The following is a 19,416-nucleotide window of genomic DNA, read 5'->3' on the forward strand; positions in this document are numbered from 1 at the left end:
ATTTTACAGATGGGGAAATGGAGGCTCAGATGCATGAAGCTGCTTTCCCACCTAGCATAGCAGAACAGGTCTCTGGATTCATGGCACAGTCCTACACACCCAGCTAATAACTCTGGGCTTTTGAAGATTTTGAGGGTCTTTGCCAAAAACCCAAGTTGGTGCCATTGGACACAGAAAGGAACGCCAATTTGTAATACACTGCCATCTCAAAGCTGTGTACACACTGCAAGCAGTACCAGGAACAAGACATTGGGACTCCCCATTTCAACTGCTTGATCATTTCCAGCTTATGTGGGAATATGGGATAAACTCTAGGATTAGGATGACTTTGGTGTGCAGTTAGCCTAAACTTTTCACAGTCACGCAGAATTAGGGGCTGAATAAGATGTGAAGATCTGTCTCTGGAATATGCGGCAATTATGACATCACAATGAACATCCTCCCCAGAGCCCCGCAGAATAGCCCAAGAGAACATCCCAACAATTTGAGGGTGGGAAAAGAAGGCACAAAAACTTTTCAAAATATCAGTGTTTCAAAAATGATGTCATAAGTGTATATTTGAAAAATTTGTTTAAGTTCTTAGTTAGGTTTTCCCCCCACGGATGCTGGGTTGGGCTTAAGAAAAAAGTCTTTCACAAAACCTGAGTTTAATAGGAGCACTGGTATCATAATTAGAAGACTTTCATTATGAAATCCTTTTTTTTTTTTTTTCCAAGACAGAATCTTGTTCTGTCACCCAGGCTGGAGTGCAGTGGCACGATCTCGGCTCACTGCAACCTCCGCCTCCCAGGTTCAAACAATTTTCCTGCCTCAGCCTCCCGAGTAGCTGGGATTACAGGCGCGTGCCACCACGCTGGCTAATTTTTGTATTTTTAGTAGAGATGGGGTTTCACCATGTTGGCCAGGATGGTCTCGAACTCCTGACCTCATAATCCACCCGCCTCAGCCTCCCAAAGTGCTGGGATTGCAGCCGTGAGTCATCGTGCCCGGCCGAAATCTTTTCTAATTAGTACTATATAGATTGCTGTAAATTTGAGTTTTGGGCAATGGTGAGGAAATAAACTGATGGAGGAAAGTGAGTACTTCTGGAACATCCTAAAGATTAGGGTTTTGACTCATTTGTTGGGTTCAACTGGAAAAATAAAAATCAAGAAGAAAAGAATTTTAGCATTTTTAGCATTTTTTCCTATTTTTGTGAATAATGTCATTGGTATTGTGGTAGGCATTACATTGAATCTGTAGATAGCTTTGGGTAGTACCGACATTTTCACAATATTAGTCCTTCCAATCCATGAGCATGGGGTATCTATTTTTTTGTGTGTCCTCTTCAATTTCTCTTATCAGTGTTTTATAGTTTTCCTTATAGAGTTTTTTTATTTCTTTGGTTACATTTCTTCCTAGGTATTTTATACTTTTTTTTGTGGCTATTATAAATGGAGTTGCTTTCTTGATTTCCTTTCAGTTTGTTCACTGTTGGCATATATAAATGGTACTGATTTCTGTAAGTTGATTTTGTATCATATAACTTTACTTAATTCATTTATCAGTTCTAATAGTTTTTTGGTGGAGTCTTTAGGTTTTTCTAAATATGTTGTCAGCAAACAAGTATAATTTGACTTCTTCGTTTAGGAACATGACAAAGTACCAACATCTCCTTAAAAAGAAAGTCTTTGAAACATTAGAGCGAAAGATAAAAAATTTGTGAACTAACATGAAAAGTAACCATAAAAGAAATATGTTCTTCTCATAATACAGTTAATTCACTCCTAGCACACTTTGCTGGCCCTCACCATTACTTGTATGTTGAAAGGCTTAAAAGGGAATTTTATAAAATAAAGCATACATTCCTAATCTTTAACTTCTGAAAACTAAACAAAGCAAAACCCTTAGTGGAGATACAGATATTAGTGGCATGTTTCCTAAAGCAAACTCAAAACAGAGATACTCTTTATTTTACATTTTATTTAGTAAACTAGAAGAGGGTCTTGCCACGGTGAAAAGGCAAGAAAAAAAAGAAAAATTAATAGGAAAGAAACATCATTAATTGCTACAGCTGCAATTATATGACCCAGAAAACTCAAAGGGATCTACTAAGAATTTTAGAAGTAAAATAATGCAAGGATGATTATCATATAAAACATGCTCTAAAAATAATAACATTCCTTTTCAACAACTATCAAACTTTTTGTTTCAAAATTAGATTTCTCTTATAACAAGGAAAAAATATATCTGTATTTAATACACATTTATTGAGTACCTACTTGGTAATTAAACCAAGGTAGAATATATCAGTCCAATAATAAAAGTATAAATATTTTATAAAAGAAAAAATAAAAATAGGCAATACTTCAAGGTAATTTGTAGGTTTAATACATTTCTAAATAAAATAATAATACGATATTTTATTATGTAAAAATTCTGAAGTTCATATCAGAGATTAACTGGGACAATAAGGGGCAACTCAAGAGAGATCAGAATGTATCAAAAAGCAACCCACATTAAAAGAAACAGGAGCATTGACTAACACCTGTAACCCCAGTGCTTTGGGAGGCCAAGGTGGGAGAACCGCTTGAGGTCAGGAGTTTGAGACCAGCCAAAAACTGGGCAACACAGTGAGACCCTGTCTCTACAAAAAATAAAAAATAAAAAAATTAGCTAGGCATGTGCCTGTAGTCCTAGCTATTCAGAAGGCTGAGATAGGAGGATCACTTGAGCCCAGGAGTTCCAGATAACAGTGAGCTATGATCATACTACTGCATTCTAGCCTGGGTGACAGAGCTGAGACTCCTTCTTAAAAAAAACAAAATTATAAATATAAACTTAGATCCTTACTTTATACCATAAAACAGAATAAATACATTGTAAATAAAAATTTAACATACAATTTCCCAAAGGTAGACGAAAATAATAATATATTTATCCCAGGTAGGTATTTAGATTCACTATTTAAAACACACAAGAAAATTACAAGTAAAATGCAGCTGCAAGGCCAGGCGCGGTGGCTCACGCTTGTAATCCCAGCACTTTGGGAGGCTGAGGCGGGTGGGTCACTTGAGGTCAGGAGCTCGAGACCAGCCTGGCCAACATGGCGAAACCCCATCTCTACTAAAAATACAAAAATTAGCCGGGTGTTGTGGAAGGTGCCTGGAGTCCCAGCTACTCAGGAGGCTGTGGCAGGAGAATCACTTGAACCTGGGAGGCAGAGGCTGCAGTGAGCCAAGATCACGCCACTGTACTCCAGCCTGGGTGACAGAGTGAGACTCTGTCTCAAAAATAAATAAATAAATAAATAAAAATAAAAAATTGCAGTTGGGGTAGGGAGTAAACCAAGATAAAAGGTAAATATGGATATGAAATTGTGATAAATATTATATGTAAATGTTGACATCTAAAATACATGAAAAGCTCTTATAACTCTATAAGAATAATTCAAAATTACCAATGACAAATGGTTAAAAGTTACAGAAGGAAAAATATTTTAAATACCAAATTTAAGTAAATGTTCAACTTGCCAGGTAAGTGAAGTGAAATATAACTGTAATGTCACACTTTACACTCACCAAAATAGCAAGTAAAGACAAGTGAGAAAGACCAGAGTTGGCAAGCCTCCAGGGAACAACATACTATGATTCAGTGATAGTGTTTCAAATTCTTTGGAAGACAGACAACAAGTAAGTAGAACTACAAAAGAAAGAAACAAGAGGGAAAGAGGATGTAGGGAGAAGAAGGGAAGGAAGGAGGGAGGAAGGGAGGGAAGAAGTAAAGAAGAAAAGATTAGGTTTTTGACCCATTAATCTTATTTCTGAAAATGTATCCAAAGAAAATATACTTTAAAAATTTCTGCTCTTCAACGAACACAGGTAAGGCAATGAACAGACAAGCTACAGCCTAGAAGAAAAATCTTTGCAAAGTACGTACCTGATAAAGCAATGTGTAAAGAACTCTCAAAACTCAATAATAAAGCAAATACCACAGTAAAAAATAGGTGAGAGATTTGAACAGATACTTCACTAAAGGAGATATGATGGAAAATACGCACATGAAAAGATATTCAACGTCATTAGTCATTACAAAAATACTGACTGAAACAACAGTGAGAGATACCACTACATGCCTATAAGAATGGCTAAATTTACAAAGATCGAGTGTTAGTGAGGATGCAGAGCACCTGGAATTCTCATTCACTGCTGGTAGAAATGAAAACAGGTACAGCCACTTAGGAAAAATTTGGCAGTTTTGTAAAAAAACTAGACATATAATATATCTGCCATACGGTCCAGCCATTCTACCCCTAGCTACTCATTCAAGGGAAAAGCAAGCACATATCCATTGGGACTTGCACACCAGTGTTCACAGCTGCTTTATTTGTTTAATGGCCCCAAACTGGAAACAAACCCAACGTCCATCAACATGGTACATTGTTACAATGTACTCAGCAATGGAAAAGGAATGAACTGTTGATACATGGTATCCCATGGATAAATCTCAAAATAATTACACAGGGTCAAAGAAGCCAGACCAAAACAAGTACATATTATATGATTCCATTTATATATTGTAGAAAATGAAAACTAATTTGCGGTGTCAGAAAGAAGTTCAGTGGTTATCTGAGAAGGGGGAAGGGGGAACAGGGAGGTGGGAAGGGGTAGGAGGGTGGGAGCAACTGCAAAGGGACACAAAAAAACTTTCTATTTTTTTTTTCTTCCTCCAGAGAGGGTCTCACTTTGTCACCCAGGCTGGAGTGCAGTTGCATGGTCATAGCTCACTACAGCCTAAAACTCCTGGGTTCAAGTGATCCTCCCTGGTCAGCCTCCAGAGTAGCTGGGACTACAGGGGACTACAGGGACGTGCCACCATGTCCAGCTAATTATAAAAAAAAAAACCCATTTCTTTAGAGATGGGGTCTTGCTGTGTTGCCCAGGCTGGTCTTGAAGTCCTGGCCTCAAGCAATCCTCCTGCCTTGGTCTCCCAAAGTGCTGAAATGACAGGCATGAGCCACTGTGCCCAGCCCCAAAGAAACTTTTAATGGTGATGGCTATCTTCAATATTTGACTGTAGTGATATTTCATGTGTATACATACCAAAAATTATTCAAGTATGTTAAATTATTAAATATATGTAGTTTATTACACATTGGTTATATCACAATAAAAATGTAAAAAATAATTTAGATAAAAAATCATTTATACCATCACCTTTTACAATGGTAAAAATCTGTTAGGAAATCCCAATCCAACAATAGGAATATGACTCAGTAAACTATGGCTCATCAATTAACCATAAAGCTTTTCTGTTATTAAACATAATACATATAAAGACCACATAGACATAAACTTCCTCATAGTAGGACACAAAACCACATATACAATATTATTACAGCTATACAAAAGCCTAGGATTACATAAGGCTAAAGACTGGAAGAGGCTATAGAGAAACCTAACAGTTGTCATAGTAAAGGAAGGTATTACAGGTGTTTAAGTGCAGAGCTGTTGATTTTTTTTCTTTATTCACAAAGAATAGCATGCTTGCTTTTTAGAGGTTTAGAAAGAGGTAACATCTTTCTAAAGCTCTCTCCAAAGGAGTTGGGAAGTCCTGCCACCAAAGAGACAAAGAAACTTAAGGAAATTTAAATGCTGAATTCCCCAGCAAAATATTCATCATTTGCCTTTTTCCTCTCTCCTTCCACTCTTCTCCATTCCACCGCCCCCACCACTCTCACACTTTTGGCCTTCCCCTGGACACTGCCTCACTCAGGTCCTTCTCATTCCTCCCCTAGCTACCATCACAGTGCTGCACACTAGATTTCAGTCCCTACACTGCCATCTAGACAGGCGACATCACATATTTCCCTCATCAAAACGTTAGAAGACTCCCACTCGGCCCACATAATACAGTTCACTCCTTCACATAGTCTCTCAGGAGATAAAGTAACCTCTACTTGCAGCCTTATTTAAACATTATTTCCTTATTCCCAAACTGCAGCCTCTTATTTGCTATTCCATAATTCCTATGCAGTACTCCAAGTTTTAGGGGTATAAAAATGAGTAATAGATGTATGATGGTTAATTTCATGTGTTACCTTGGCTAGGCTATGATGCCCAGTTGTTTGATCAAATACCAGTCTAGACATTGCTATGAAGGTAATTTTTAGATTTTTATATATTATATGTATATATATGTTTTATACATAATAACATATATTATATATATTTATATGTATATGGTTTCTCTTTGTCACACAGGCTGGAAGGCAGTGGCCTGATCTCAGCTCACTGCCACCTTGAACTCCTGGGATCAAATGCCTGGCTAATTTTTTATTTTTTGTAGAGATGGGGGTCTCACTATCTTGCCCAGGATGGTCTCCAACTCCTGGACTTGAGCAATCCTCCTGCCTTGGCCTCCCAAAGTGCTGGGATTACACCTGTGAACCACTGTGCTGGGCGGTGATTAACATTTAAATCAGTGGACTTTGAGTAAAGCAGATTGCTCTCCATAATGGAAGTGGACTCATTCAATTAGTTGAAGGTCTTAAGGGCAAAGACTGAGATCTCCCAAAGAAGAGGCAATTCTGCCTCAAGACTGCAGTAACAACTCTTACTTGAGTTTCCGGCCGGCAGCCTTCCCTATGAACTTTGGACTTGCCAGCCCCCACAATCCTGCAAGCCAGTTCCTTAAAACCAGTCTTTCTCCCCTTATGTATATAAATCCTATTGTGTCTGTTTCTCTGGAGAGCTGTAATACCATATGGCTCCTATGCTTATAAAACTCAGGCAAATCTAGGAAATAGGAATATAAACAAATAATAAAACCCAGTGTGGAGGGTACCACACTGGCCCTTCTGCCATAAAGAATGAAAAATATATTTTTAAAAATCACTTTCAGAGATTGGACAACAGAGAGTAAGGCCTGTGGTCCCTGAAAAGAAAAACAAATGAAGTGAGCCCTGGGATGGTCCTAGCTTTCTGCCTAGAGGCACCATTTGGATGGAGGTACGGGGGAGGGAAACTTGAGCACAGAGACCCTAACCTATTTCACACCAGGAACACACCCTTTTTAAACACCTCCTCCTCTATGTGACAAAACTATTTTCAGCAACACTCATGTAATAATGAGCAATAATCATGACTTTCTTGATTTAGTCTCTGGTTTTAAAACACACATGAACAATCCAAAAAGGAGAATAAATATCACTTTACAAAATATCATTCAAATTTAGTAAAATCATCCAGGTGTAAACTACAATTTACACATAACAAACATAAACATTACACCTGACATTTCCCACTTTCTCACTATTTTCCATTTTAAACACAAATTAAAACTCTGAAGTAGTCATATAGATAAAATTTAATAACTCGAGGTTTTTTTTTATGTTCACAACCACTGTGTTATCATTGTTTACACTGAATCTATTGTTAAAACACTGGAGCTTCTGGTGCGACCAGAGATGAAAACACTAACTGCACCTGAAGCCAGTTCAAATGATTCTGAACTGTTATAAATGTATTCTCAAAATGAGCAAGTGTGGCTGCTTATTACAACTAAGAAATAAAAGTGTACAATTTAAAGTTTCTATATGTATTATTGAAACTCAAAGTAACCTCAGCAATTACTTAGAATGTAGGCATATAAGCATGCTTGTTTTCTTCCCCTGGCAGGAGTAGGTATTTAGAAACATGGTGATAAAAGAAGATAGACGTTGAGTCACTGTTCTAAAATTCTCTTCAGGCAAATACTCCTAAATTTTCAGCACCTAGGTTGGATTGGTCCTCCCACCCCACCCTTGGCACACCACTGGTTGGGAGAGGCTGAGAGTCTAGAATTTGTAGGGCAGAGTACAAGAGAAGGAGCTAAGCAGAAAAAAAGCTCCAGAAATTGGCCTGGGTGTCACCTGAGTCTGGGCAAATATCCTATGGACACACAGAGTGAGAATCCAAACCCATGGGCAAAGAACTTCCAGGTACAGATCAGCTGGATGGCCACAGGACTTCACAGAGGGCTTGTACATGCTGAGGTTCTGACTACTGAGAGTGGAGACCTCACTGAATACCTACATTATTCAATAGACACCAGAAAGGCCATACCTCAGAAATAGGGCTAAATCAGTTACGGAGTAAAAGCTATTCTAGAACTATCCTAACAAAGCTTATAAGCCAGCCTGAAAATATCAAGCTGATTTGCAAGTAAACTTAGAACCTTCCCGAAGACATCTCCATACTCTTTAAAAGAAGACATCAAAATCCTGCTACTTGGCCATCATAATGGTTGTAATTGTGATAGGCAGAATTCCTAGGAATAACCCCCAAGATTACACACACTGAACATATGAAAGTGATGAGCTATAACTCCTGTGATTGTTATATTACCCAGGTGGGACTAATCTAAACCTGTGAGCACAGAACTTTCTCCAGTGTGTAGTAAAAGAGGAGGTCAAAGAGATTCAAAGCCCAAGAAGAATATGACATACCACTGTTGCTTGAAGATGCAGAGGATCACATGAAAAGGAATATGGGCATCCACCAGGGCCAGAGAGTAGACCCTGGCCAACAGCCTGTAAGAAAATGAGTACCTCAAAACTACAGCCACAAGGAACTGGATTCTATTAACAACCTGAGTGAGCTTGAAAGTAGATTCTTCCCATGAACTTCCAGGTAAGAGCCCATCCCAACCAACACCTTGATTTTGACCTCCTGAGACCCTAAGCCAAAAACAATGAGTCCACCATGCTGCTGACCTTCATAAGTGAAATGAAAATGGGTGTTGTTTTCAGCTGTTAAGATTGTGGCAGTTTGTCATGCAGCAATAGAAAACTAATATAATAATACTCAGAATCCAATCAAAACATTACTATACATGCTAAGAAGCAGGAAAATGTTACCAATAAGCAGGAGAAAAATCAGACAATGGAAACAGAACCAGAAACAACAAAGACAATAGAATTAGTTGACAAGAACTTTTAAGTATGCTCTAGTATTTAAAGGAAGGCATGGACATAGTAAAGACAGAAATGGAAAGTATTTTAAAAAAACCCAATGGAACTTCCAGAGATGAAAAACATAATATCTGAAGTTAATAATTCATGGACTGGGATCAATGTCACATTAAATATTGCAGAAGAAAACTTTTGTGAATGTAAAGATACAGGAATAGAAATTCTCCAAACTAAACCTGAGAGAAAAAGAAATGAACAGAGGAACGGAAAGAGCATCATTGACTTGCGGGGCAATATCAAGTGGTCTAACATATGCATAATTGGAGTACCAGAAGGTTGAGGAAGAAGAAAAAAACATTCAAAAGAACGATGGCCAAACATTGTGTAAATTTGATGAAAACTAAAATTCTACAGATCCAAGAAGCTCAATGAACTCTAAATAAGATAATGAAGAACACTATAGAAAAAAACACCATAATCAAATTGCTGAAAACTAGCAATAAAGACAGTATCTTAAAAGCAGAGAAAAAGACATATTTGTTCAGAGAAAAAAATATATAAAAACTACCACTGACTTCTCATCAGACACCATGGGAACCAGTTAGAATTACAACGTTAAAGTGTGGAAATATATATATTTCAAAAACAAAAGTAAAATAGAAACATTTTCAGACAAACAGAAACTGATAAAAATTTGTGGCCAGCAGACATTAAATTTAAGGAAGTTCCTTAGGCTTATGCAAAATAACATGAAATGGAAAACTGGATCTACAAAAAGGAAAGAAAAGTACTGGAAATAAAGGTAGAAAAGGGGGATAGAGGAAAACAAATGACAAATGAGAGAAACAGGAAATGTGAAGATGTAGACTTAGACCCAATGATATAAATAATTACATTAAATGTAAATATACTAAACATTAATTAAAAATCAGGATTGCCAGAAAAGATGAAAAAGCAGACTCAACTGTATGCTCTCCTCAGGAAATTCACTTTAAATATAAAGACACAGATACGTTAATAGTAAAAGAATAAAAAATGATAATCACAGCAAAGAAAGAATAGCCACATCAATATCACTGCTGAACAAAAAATACTTCTGGAGATAAAAGATATTTCATAATTATAACAGGGTTAATTAGTCAAGAAGACATAATAATTCTAAATGTATATATGTACCTAATAACAGAGCTTAAAAATACATGAAGCAAAACATTGAGAGAACTAAAAGGAGAAACAGACAAATCCATTATCATAGCTGGTTATTTTTAACATTTCTCTCTCAGTAAATGAGAGAACACGGAGACAGGAAATCAGTGAAAATAATATGACCAACATCATCAACCAACTTGACCTAGCCGACATTTATACAGCCCCACTTCTGACACCTAGAGGATATTCATTCCATTCAAGTGCTTATGAAACATTTACCAAGATAGATGCTGGGACCCCCCCTCCCCAACAACAAAAAAGGTATAACACATTTAAAAAGATTGAAATTGAATAACGGAATGAAATTAGAGATCAATAACCACCAAAAAATTGGGAGAACTTTCAAATATTTGGAAATTAAACAGTACATTTCATAATAACCCATGGGTCAAAAAAGAAAATTCAAGAAAAATTAGAAAGTATTTGTAATTAAATGACAGTGAAAATCCAACATATCAAAATTGTGGCATGCAGTTAAAGCAGTCGTTAGATGGAAATATGTAGTTTTAAATGCTTACATTTGAAAAGACTAAAATCAATGATCAAAACATCCACCTTAAGAAGACAGAAAAAGAGCAAGTCAACTAAAATAACTATAAGAAATAACAAGTAACAATGGCAAAAGTCAATTAACTGGAAAATGAAAAAATCATAGAGAAAACAAATGAAACTAAAAGATGCCTCTTTAAAAAAATTAATAAAGTTGATAGCCCTGAGCTAGACTGATGGGGGAGGGGAGAAGAAAACCCACAAATCACCTATACCACAACTGAAAGTTAGAGCCTAGAGTCATTAAAAATATCATAAGGAAATAGTATATGTAATTTGTGCTAATAATTTTGAACTTAGATGAAATGGAAAATATTCTTTTACATTTTATTTCTTGAAAAAAAGAGAGAAAGAGAGTGAGTGCAAGTATGAGATGTGAAGCAAGTATGGCAATATGTCAAAATGTGTTAAATTTTGCTGGCAGGTACCTGGATGCTTGTTATAATATTTTCTGTATGCTTGCAATGTTTTATAACTAAAATAGTAAGTTAATTGAAAGAAAATTACTTCCCAGGATCATTCAATCAACAAATAATTATTGATCATCTACTACGCGATAGTTATTGGAGCAGGGTCCTGGGAATATAGTAGCCAATAAGACTGACAGGTTTCTGCCCTAATGGAGAGCAGGGTGGTGGGGGAGACAAACAAAACAAGACTCTCTCTCTCTCTCTCATATACATATATATGTAAGCTCTGTTATTATGTATGTGTACATTTAGAATTATTATGTCTCCTTGATTAATTGACCCTGTTATAATTATGAAATATATTATATATATATAAAATATATATAGTGGCAAGTGCTATGTAAGAAATGAATGCATGATGATAACATATTTACTAGGGGAAAGGGTTGAAGGTTTGCTTTAAATAGGGAGGGTTGGGGACCTAGGGAATATGAAATATGAAGGATGGGTAACAGTCATACATGCCAAGGGAATTTAATTCTAACAAGAAAGAACTATAAATGTGGGAATTCCCAGGCCAGAGAGAGCTAGAAAGACTGGAACACAGAGAGGAGGAAAATGGTTTGAGACGAAGTTGAAGAGGTTAGATTTTTTTTTTAATGCAGTAGGATGTCATTGGAGGTTTTAGGCAGAGGTGTTGGCTTTATGGTATCTTGGTCACCGTCTAAGAAACGGACTGTAAGAAGAGAGAGCAGGACGCTGTTGCAAAACTTCAGGTGAGAAAATACGACTTATAGTAGGATGGTAGAGATGGAGATAAAAAGAAGTGAAATAATTTGAGATTTGCCAGATACGACTTGAGCTGAGTGTTTAAAGACTTGAGCTTGTCATTTTTTTTTCCATAAGAATGCCACTAAAGGCAGAATAGCCTCCCATTCCACACTTCTGACATCATCATTACTACTATAATGGTTAAGTGCAGCCGCCACTTGGTCCCTTAAGTTACTAGCTTCAGGCACTTCTTCACAATCAACCACAGGGGATAGTTTGATTAATCATGATGCCACGGCATGACTCGATTACTAACATTCCATTTCCCATTGACAAGCTGCTCAGCACTGCATTTTGGGCCAAAGACACAATCAAACCATTCCCAGACCACCTGGGACCACTCCTGGTACCATTTATTATATCAGTTGGGATTCGGTTAGGAAATCAGAAACCACAGTGGTTATTTTAAAAGAGATAATTTAATATAAAAGAAATAGGTTAGACAGGTATTGAAGAACAAAAAAGGCAAAAGAGGAATTCTGCAATTAAAAGGTAGTAACCATTAAAACACATGAAGCCTCTACCATCCTTAGGGCTGAAGAAACAAAGGGATGAGACTGAGGTTATTAGAACCTAGGAGGCTGCAGGAAGGTCCTGTGGAGCTGGAACCCAGACCCCTGGAGAGGGTGCTAGAGGCTGAAGCTGGTGTCTCTGAGGGAGGACACCGTAGGAAAACGCACCAAACTAGAACTGCAGATAACTGGAGTGAGGAACTGTTACAGGAGTGAGCCTCACAGGAACTGCAAGAGGACAGGAAGGAACACTCGCCTCTCCCTTCTCTGGCAGCCCAGTAGCCTCTGTATCTCAGGAGGACAGGACCTAAAGGGAAGCAGCTGGGAAATGAGAGATGTGGTTTATCGGGTAGGTCTGGCCCCACCATGCAGAGTATAGAAGGGTGAGTTTGGAGCCCAGAGACAGTTGAAGGACCAACATGCACTGCTTTTTCCATGACCATGTTTCATGAAGCAATTTTATTCACTCTTTTTTTTTTTTTTTTTTTGAAATGGAGTTTTGCTCTTGTCGCCCAGGCTGGAGCGCAATGGTGCAATCTTGGCTCATTGTACCCTCCGCCTCCTGGGTTCAAGCGATTCTCCTGCCTCAGCCTCCGAAGTAGCTGGGATTACAGGCATGCGCCACCACGCCCTGCTAATTTTGTATTTTTAGTAGAGACAGGGTTTCTCCATGTTGGTCAGGCTGGTCTCGAACTCCCGACCTCAGGTGATCCACCTGCCTCGGCCTCCCAAAGTGCTGGGATTACAGGCATGAGCCACCATGCGTGGCCTTTTATTCACTCTTGACATGCATCTTCATATAAACGTTTTCATGATCACCAGAGCCACTTTTTGAGACATAAACTCTTTTCCAGGGCACCTGGAAAAGTCATCTGGAATACAGGACTTTGATTCCATGCTTAGTACTGACAGTAGAAATTTTTACCTAAAGCCATTTAGTAGCCATTTGCATAACATTATAATAGGTGTGTTTTTTCATTCAACCTGAGATGCATGTTTGTGATCTCTAATTAATATATAACCACTTATTGTATTGATATGACTGGTCTGTTAACTGTACCCTAAAAGTGTATAAAAACTCAAGAAAATGTAAGCATTTATTTTTATGACTGACTATACGTTTTAATTTTTAATCAGAATTTTAAACTTTGTGGTTGAACATTATTAGCTGATTAGAGAAATAATATTTGTTATTTTCACCCTCAATTTATGAAGGTGAAACAAGCTTCACTGGACTTTTTTCATGAGAAAATACTTTTCTGAGTATGATACGGGTAGAAATCAAATGACGACAAGGAAGTGATTCTGAAGAAACCAAGACCCAAAGAGTTCATATTGCTTTTCCCCAGAACTATGATCCCTAACATGCTGAGTTCAGTTTAAAGCTGTAATCGATGTTGACATGCTAAAAACATAGTGTTTGGTTTTTTGTATGTACTGGCTATGAAGCAATGAAACCATCAGAACTTATGGGGTGTTTACTTACAAAAATTCAGTTAAAAACCACAAGAATTTTTTGAAAGAAAGAATATTGGATTAAATAGCTTATGAAGCAGATGTTCAATATTTTACATATAAACATTAGGGCTTTACAGGCTTAAGAAGCAGCAGTTCAGCTTGCCAAAATTAAGATCCATATACAGCTGGGGAGATATTAGTGAAAAGACTGTATCAAAGGCATTTACTTGGAAATATTGGGTGAATCTGCAGCAAAGAAGGTGGCTCAAGCACTACTTTTCAGTGCCACCATAGCTCAGCATATCCAGGCACTGGCTAACGATCCAGAAGGCTAACCCATGGAGCAGTTAGAGCTGGCAACGTATTTTTCATTGCAGCATGATAATTGCACTCATATTCCTGTTTATGTGCAATTGGAACATGATGGTGATATGAAGGAAGAGTTCTTTTTTTCAATTTTGTTGCTGACATACATAACTAAGTCTGAACTGTATAAAACTATGAAAGATTATATTGTCAACAAATGTGGTTTGGAGTTTAAATTGTGTGTAGGGTATGTTCTGATGGTGCAGGAAATATTCTGAAGGAGTTATCCTGATTAAGGAGCTTGTACCAGAACGTAAATCTATGTTTTGTTTCTCTCATGAGAAAGTCCTGCTATGAAAACAAATGTTGGTGGAACTAAACAGTGGGCTTAATGTTGTAGTAAAAATTGTGAATTAGGTAAAGGCTAGTGCGTTAAATCTTAGATTATTCTCTTGTGTTGCATGATACTATGGAAGCAGATCATAACCAGCTGTTGCTGCATGCTGGGGTATGATGATGACCAATAGGCTGTGTTTGAGAAAGTTTGAACTACAAAACAACTCTTAAATGTTTCTGCAAAATAAGAAGACAATTTGGCCCCAACTTGTTGAAGATATGAATTGGACAAAGAGGATTGTTTATGCATCTGATATCCTCAGTATTTTTAATGATCTTATCACATCCATGCAAGGAATTAATGCAACATGTTTTTCAATGACAGGTAGAATCAAATGGTAAAAATGAAAGTTCAAAGCTTGGAAGAACAGTTTCTGCAGATTGCTATGACACATGTTCCAAAATGTAACAATTTTAAATGACATAGTGATGATTCTGATATTGCACATCAATGAAGAGCAAAACACCAAACACCTTAAATTTGATAAAGCATTTTGAATTTTATTTTCCATCAAAAGAAGATCTATGTCTAAAAAATCCATGGATCTAGGATCCATTTATGTCACCAAAAGATAATTATATTTAATTATAATTTACAGGATATATTGCTGGCACTCATGTCTGTTGAGGGATTGAAAGACTTTGAAACCATAGTGGCACTGGCTCCATCTTAGATAAAATTTTAAAATGAATAAACTGAGATCACTGAAAATTGCTCTAAAATCTCTCCCTCCATTCCATTCTGTGAGACTGGTTTCTTTTGTATCATTATTAAAATAAAGCATAGAAATTATTTAGATATACCTTATTCCCTACAAGTAGCCTTAATGGCAATTTTACCTAGATTAGGTAAAGTATCAAGTAGGAAGCAATCCAATTTGTCACATTAAAAACTTTAAATATTTATCTACATTGTGTTCAAAGTGTACAAACAGACATTTAATATGGGAATTCCATTTTCCCTTAAAATGAAGAAAACTTACAAGTGCAATAGCCCATCTATTAATTGCTTACACGCACACTTTCAATGAACAAACATGAACAATTTTTGTATCTTTTTTTCTATACCCCAGTAATATTTATTGCAATATAACTTCCTGTTTGCTAAAAATTACAACTTTTATTTTATGTCTTTTTCAAAAATTTCATTTTTCTAGTAATTCACTTTTATTAATTTTTACAAAGTATCAGTTTGCAACAGATTGGAAATTTATAAAAAGTGGTTCTTTTCCACGAGAGTTTAAGAAGCACTGCCTTATAGGATGTAATATAAAGCAAGCCTTTCCTTCAATACATATCCCTTTGAAAAGCATTAGTTAGCTTATAAAGTACCTCCTACCACCAGACATGCTTTCAGTTACTTTATTTTGAACAGTACTAGTTGAGCCTGAAACAACCTCAATCAATGCCAGGTTTTGATGCTTACAGAGGTCACCTAATGAAATTGGCAAAAAAATTTCACAGATCTAGTTCTCATGCTTAGTGCTATACACTCATAATTGCAAATAGTGGCTATGGTTGTAAACAAACCTTTAAAAATCATTTTAAAAGCAACAAAGTGAATGGTTACATATTGGAGGTCACAAACATACATCACAGGTAAAATGGAAAAAAGAAAAAACTCCATACCCATCATAGGTGAGATGAGAAGGCCCCTCCTGATGTACATTTTACAAGGATCATTGCTGGACTTATTTATTGGGTGGAGAAGAGACCTGAAGTAGATTGACGGGGGCAAAGGCAGAATCCTGGAGCTGGGTAAGAGGCCGAGACGGTGGTGGAGGTTTGCACTGGGTGACACAGTGGAGGTGCTGAGAGGTGGTCAGAGTCGAGATTTGTTGACAGCTTGGATGTGGAGGGTAAGAAAAAGAAAGGAACTTGGGATGACTTCCAGGTGTCTGGCACAAGCAACACAAAGGATGGAGTTACCATTAATTAAGATGGCAGAAAACCATGGGAAAAGCAGGTTTTGGGGAGAAGATTAGGAGTCTGGTTTTGAACACGGAGATGTCTATCTCACATTCACGTACAGAGTTTAGAGTAGAATACTCGCAGAAAAGATAAAAACAATTTCAATGTCACTAATAGGGACTGGTGAAATTATGGCACATTGATATGACTGCTGAAAGAACAGGAGTTACAAAGAATGTGATATCACTACAATAATATGAAATTTTGTCTATATGAAAAAGCAAGTTGTTGAATGGTACGACAGCATTTTAATTAGATATCTCTATATAATCTACGTATGTATGTGCATGTATATATTAGTTTACATACTCAGAAAAATTTGGATCTATAGACACCAAATAATTTAGCAGTGTTTACCTGGAGAATGAGAATGGTGAAGGGAAGAATGGAAGGAAAAAATTGTACTTTATTTCTATATTGTTAGAAGTTTTAAAGAAAGAGCATGTATTACAAGTTAGTAAAAACTAACAAAGATTGAAAAGATTGAAACCTTTTAAAAAGTGTTTGAAATGATGCTTGCTTCATATATAAGCAAACTTTCTCAAATACAAGCACATTTTGTCAAGGTTGTTCTTTGAAATGAAGTAGCATTTTTTGATTGCAGCTTTTATCTGAGGCAGCAAGTGGTCTAAGATATGGAGTGGGTGGTGGTGAAGAGTAGAAGAGAGAAAGAAGGCATGCAGAAAGGGGAATGGCAGGCAAGGGGCAGGCATAACTTAGAGATCTAAATCCCAAGCTAGGGGCTGGGCGTGGTGGCTCACACCTGTAATCCCAGCACTTTAGGAGGCTGAGGTGGGAGGATCATTAGAGGTCAGGAGTTCGAGACCAGCCTGGCCAACATGGTGAAACCCCATCTCTACTGAAAATATAAAAATTAGCCAGGCGTGGTGGCCGGCACCTGTAATTCCAGCTACTTGGGAGGCTGAGGCAGGAGAATCACTTGAACCTGGGAGGCAGAGGTTGCAGTGAGCCGAGATCGCACCACTGCACTCTAGCACTCCAGCATGGGCGACAGAGCGAGACTCCGTTTCAAAACAACAACAGCAAACTCAAGCTAGGGGCAGTACAGGATCTCTGGCCATGTTTTTGCTTGGCTAGCACAGTGTTTTTAAATTTTTAAATGTGGATGTCTTTAGGCAACTTGGGAGCGCTCCAGTTTGCCATAAGCCCTACCACTCCTCATGATTTCGCATGACGCCTATGTCACACATGTATGTTTCTGTAGGCAATGACTCTTCCAGCCTTGCAAGCACTGAATTCTTACTCTGGGCGCAGCACTATACAGATGCTCCTTGACTTACCATTGTAAGTTGTAAGTTGTAAATATCGTAAGTTGAAAATGCATTTAATCCACCGAACCTACTGAACATCATAGTTTAGCCTAGCCTACTTAAATGTGCTTAGAACACTTACATTAGCCTACAGTTGGGCAAAATCATTTAACACAAAGCCTAGTTTATAATAAAGTGTTGAATCTCATGTACTTTATTGAATACTGTACTGAAAATGAAAAACAGAAAGGATGTGTGGGTACTCAAAGTACGGTTTCTACTCAATGCCTATCTCTTCACCACCACTGTACATCCTAAAAGTCAGGGACCATTTGTATGAAATTCTGCCTTATACTGTCTTGGTCGCATAGGTAATGCCAGAAGATCAAGAGCATTAACAGAATTTTCCCCACAACATTTTCATGTCTCATCTATCCCCCTTTGAGCCATATCCATTTTCTTACACAACAATAAAAATTAAAATTGTTACCATATCATTTTTAAAGTTCCTACTTATGTTGCAAACAATGTGAAATATACAAATCATCAGGTAATGGAATCTTGACTTTTTATTTAATTTTGGCAATTCTTTCTTCTCTGGACCGACAAGAGTTTTCCCTATTTAAGTACAGAGTAGCACATAAAGGTCACATGATGAATATTGTTATTAAAGTAACTGTGGCAGGAACAGATGGAATTAAATGATATGATCTTTGGAATCTTGTGACTGTGCAAAAAGTAGGTACTTCTGAGTAACACAGTCTGAAGGCTAGGAAAAGAAATGCTGGCAGGTAAAGCCAAAACAAAGTCATAAATTCAGCATATCTTTTGGCAGGCATCTTTTCATATATTAAATAATATCCACCCTAAGATTTCTTGAAGTTATTGTTCACATAATTATTTGTTGGATGAATGATGAATGAATAAACAAAGGAATGTTCTATATGTGACATTTCTTTATTTCAATGAAAAGAGAGCCTTAAATAGTTCTCGCTGAATTCTTTCAGTGTCAATATCTAATATGGCCCCTAGGCTGGTGTGTGGCACTCAAGTTCTGAGCATGGAACATGGAACTAAGTAAGAGAAGCTTTACTACAAGATATGAAAGGGAAAAGGCTATAATGTTTAATCAAATGTATCCAGGGAAAAAAATTTGAAAATGTTCTTTTCAATAATCATGGAACATCCATTGTCTTTTTAAGGTTTCTTTCTCAGAACTGCAGAAATCATTTAGTCTAGGAGAACACTGTGTGGCTTAAATTTATTTTCTTTCTCTCTAGATTCTCTGCCAAGAACTACAGAGCAAAATGAAATGATGGTGTGGGGAGACAGCTGCTAAGTAATCTCTTTATTGTATTTCTAATAAAATAGCTACACCACTTCTGTTGCTAACATATAGCCATATTAGTTCTGAAATAAGCTATTATGATTTTTTCCCCTCAGTGGGCTCCAGTTGCAATAAGTAATACATCATTTATAATTGGAAATATGTATCCCTTAAAGAAAAGTTTGTGGCCGTGTGTGGTGGCTCATGCGTGTAATCCCAGCACTTTGGGAGGCTGAGGCGGGCG

The 19,416-nt window shown here is 37.1% G+C and overlaps 1 protein-coding gene across 9 annotated transcripts in view; it reads right to left on the bottom strand.

Annotated features, from left to right (window-relative positions):
- EFCAB11 (EF-hand calcium binding domain 11) overlaps positions 1-19,416 on the bottom strand; it is a 165,753-nt gene that overhangs the window by 26,139 nt on the left and 120,198 nt on the right. For 2 of the 9 annotated variants that reach the window (XM_054530393.2, XM_063715696.1), the window contains exon 6: positions 14,842-16,501. The exons of 6 other annotated variants lie outside the window; for them this stretch is intronic. In XM_054530393.2, the coding sequence (XP_054386368.2) occupies positions 16,426-16,501 (76 nt within the window). In that variant the 3' untranslated portion in view covers positions 14,842-16,425. Of the gene's footprint in view, positions 1-14,841; positions 16,502-19,416 lie in introns of those variants that run through there. One more of the 9 variants, XM_024232077.3, reaches the window with a different exon arrangement.

The sequence above is a fragment of the Pongo abelii genome, chromosome 15 (genome assembly GCF_028885655.2).
Source record: "Pongo abelii isolate AG06213 chromosome 15, NHGRI_mPonAbe1-v2.0_pri, whole genome shotgun sequence".
In the NCBI taxonomy this organism is placed as follows: domain Eukaryota; kingdom Metazoa; phylum Chordata; class Mammalia; order Primates; family Hominidae; genus Pongo; species Pongo abelii.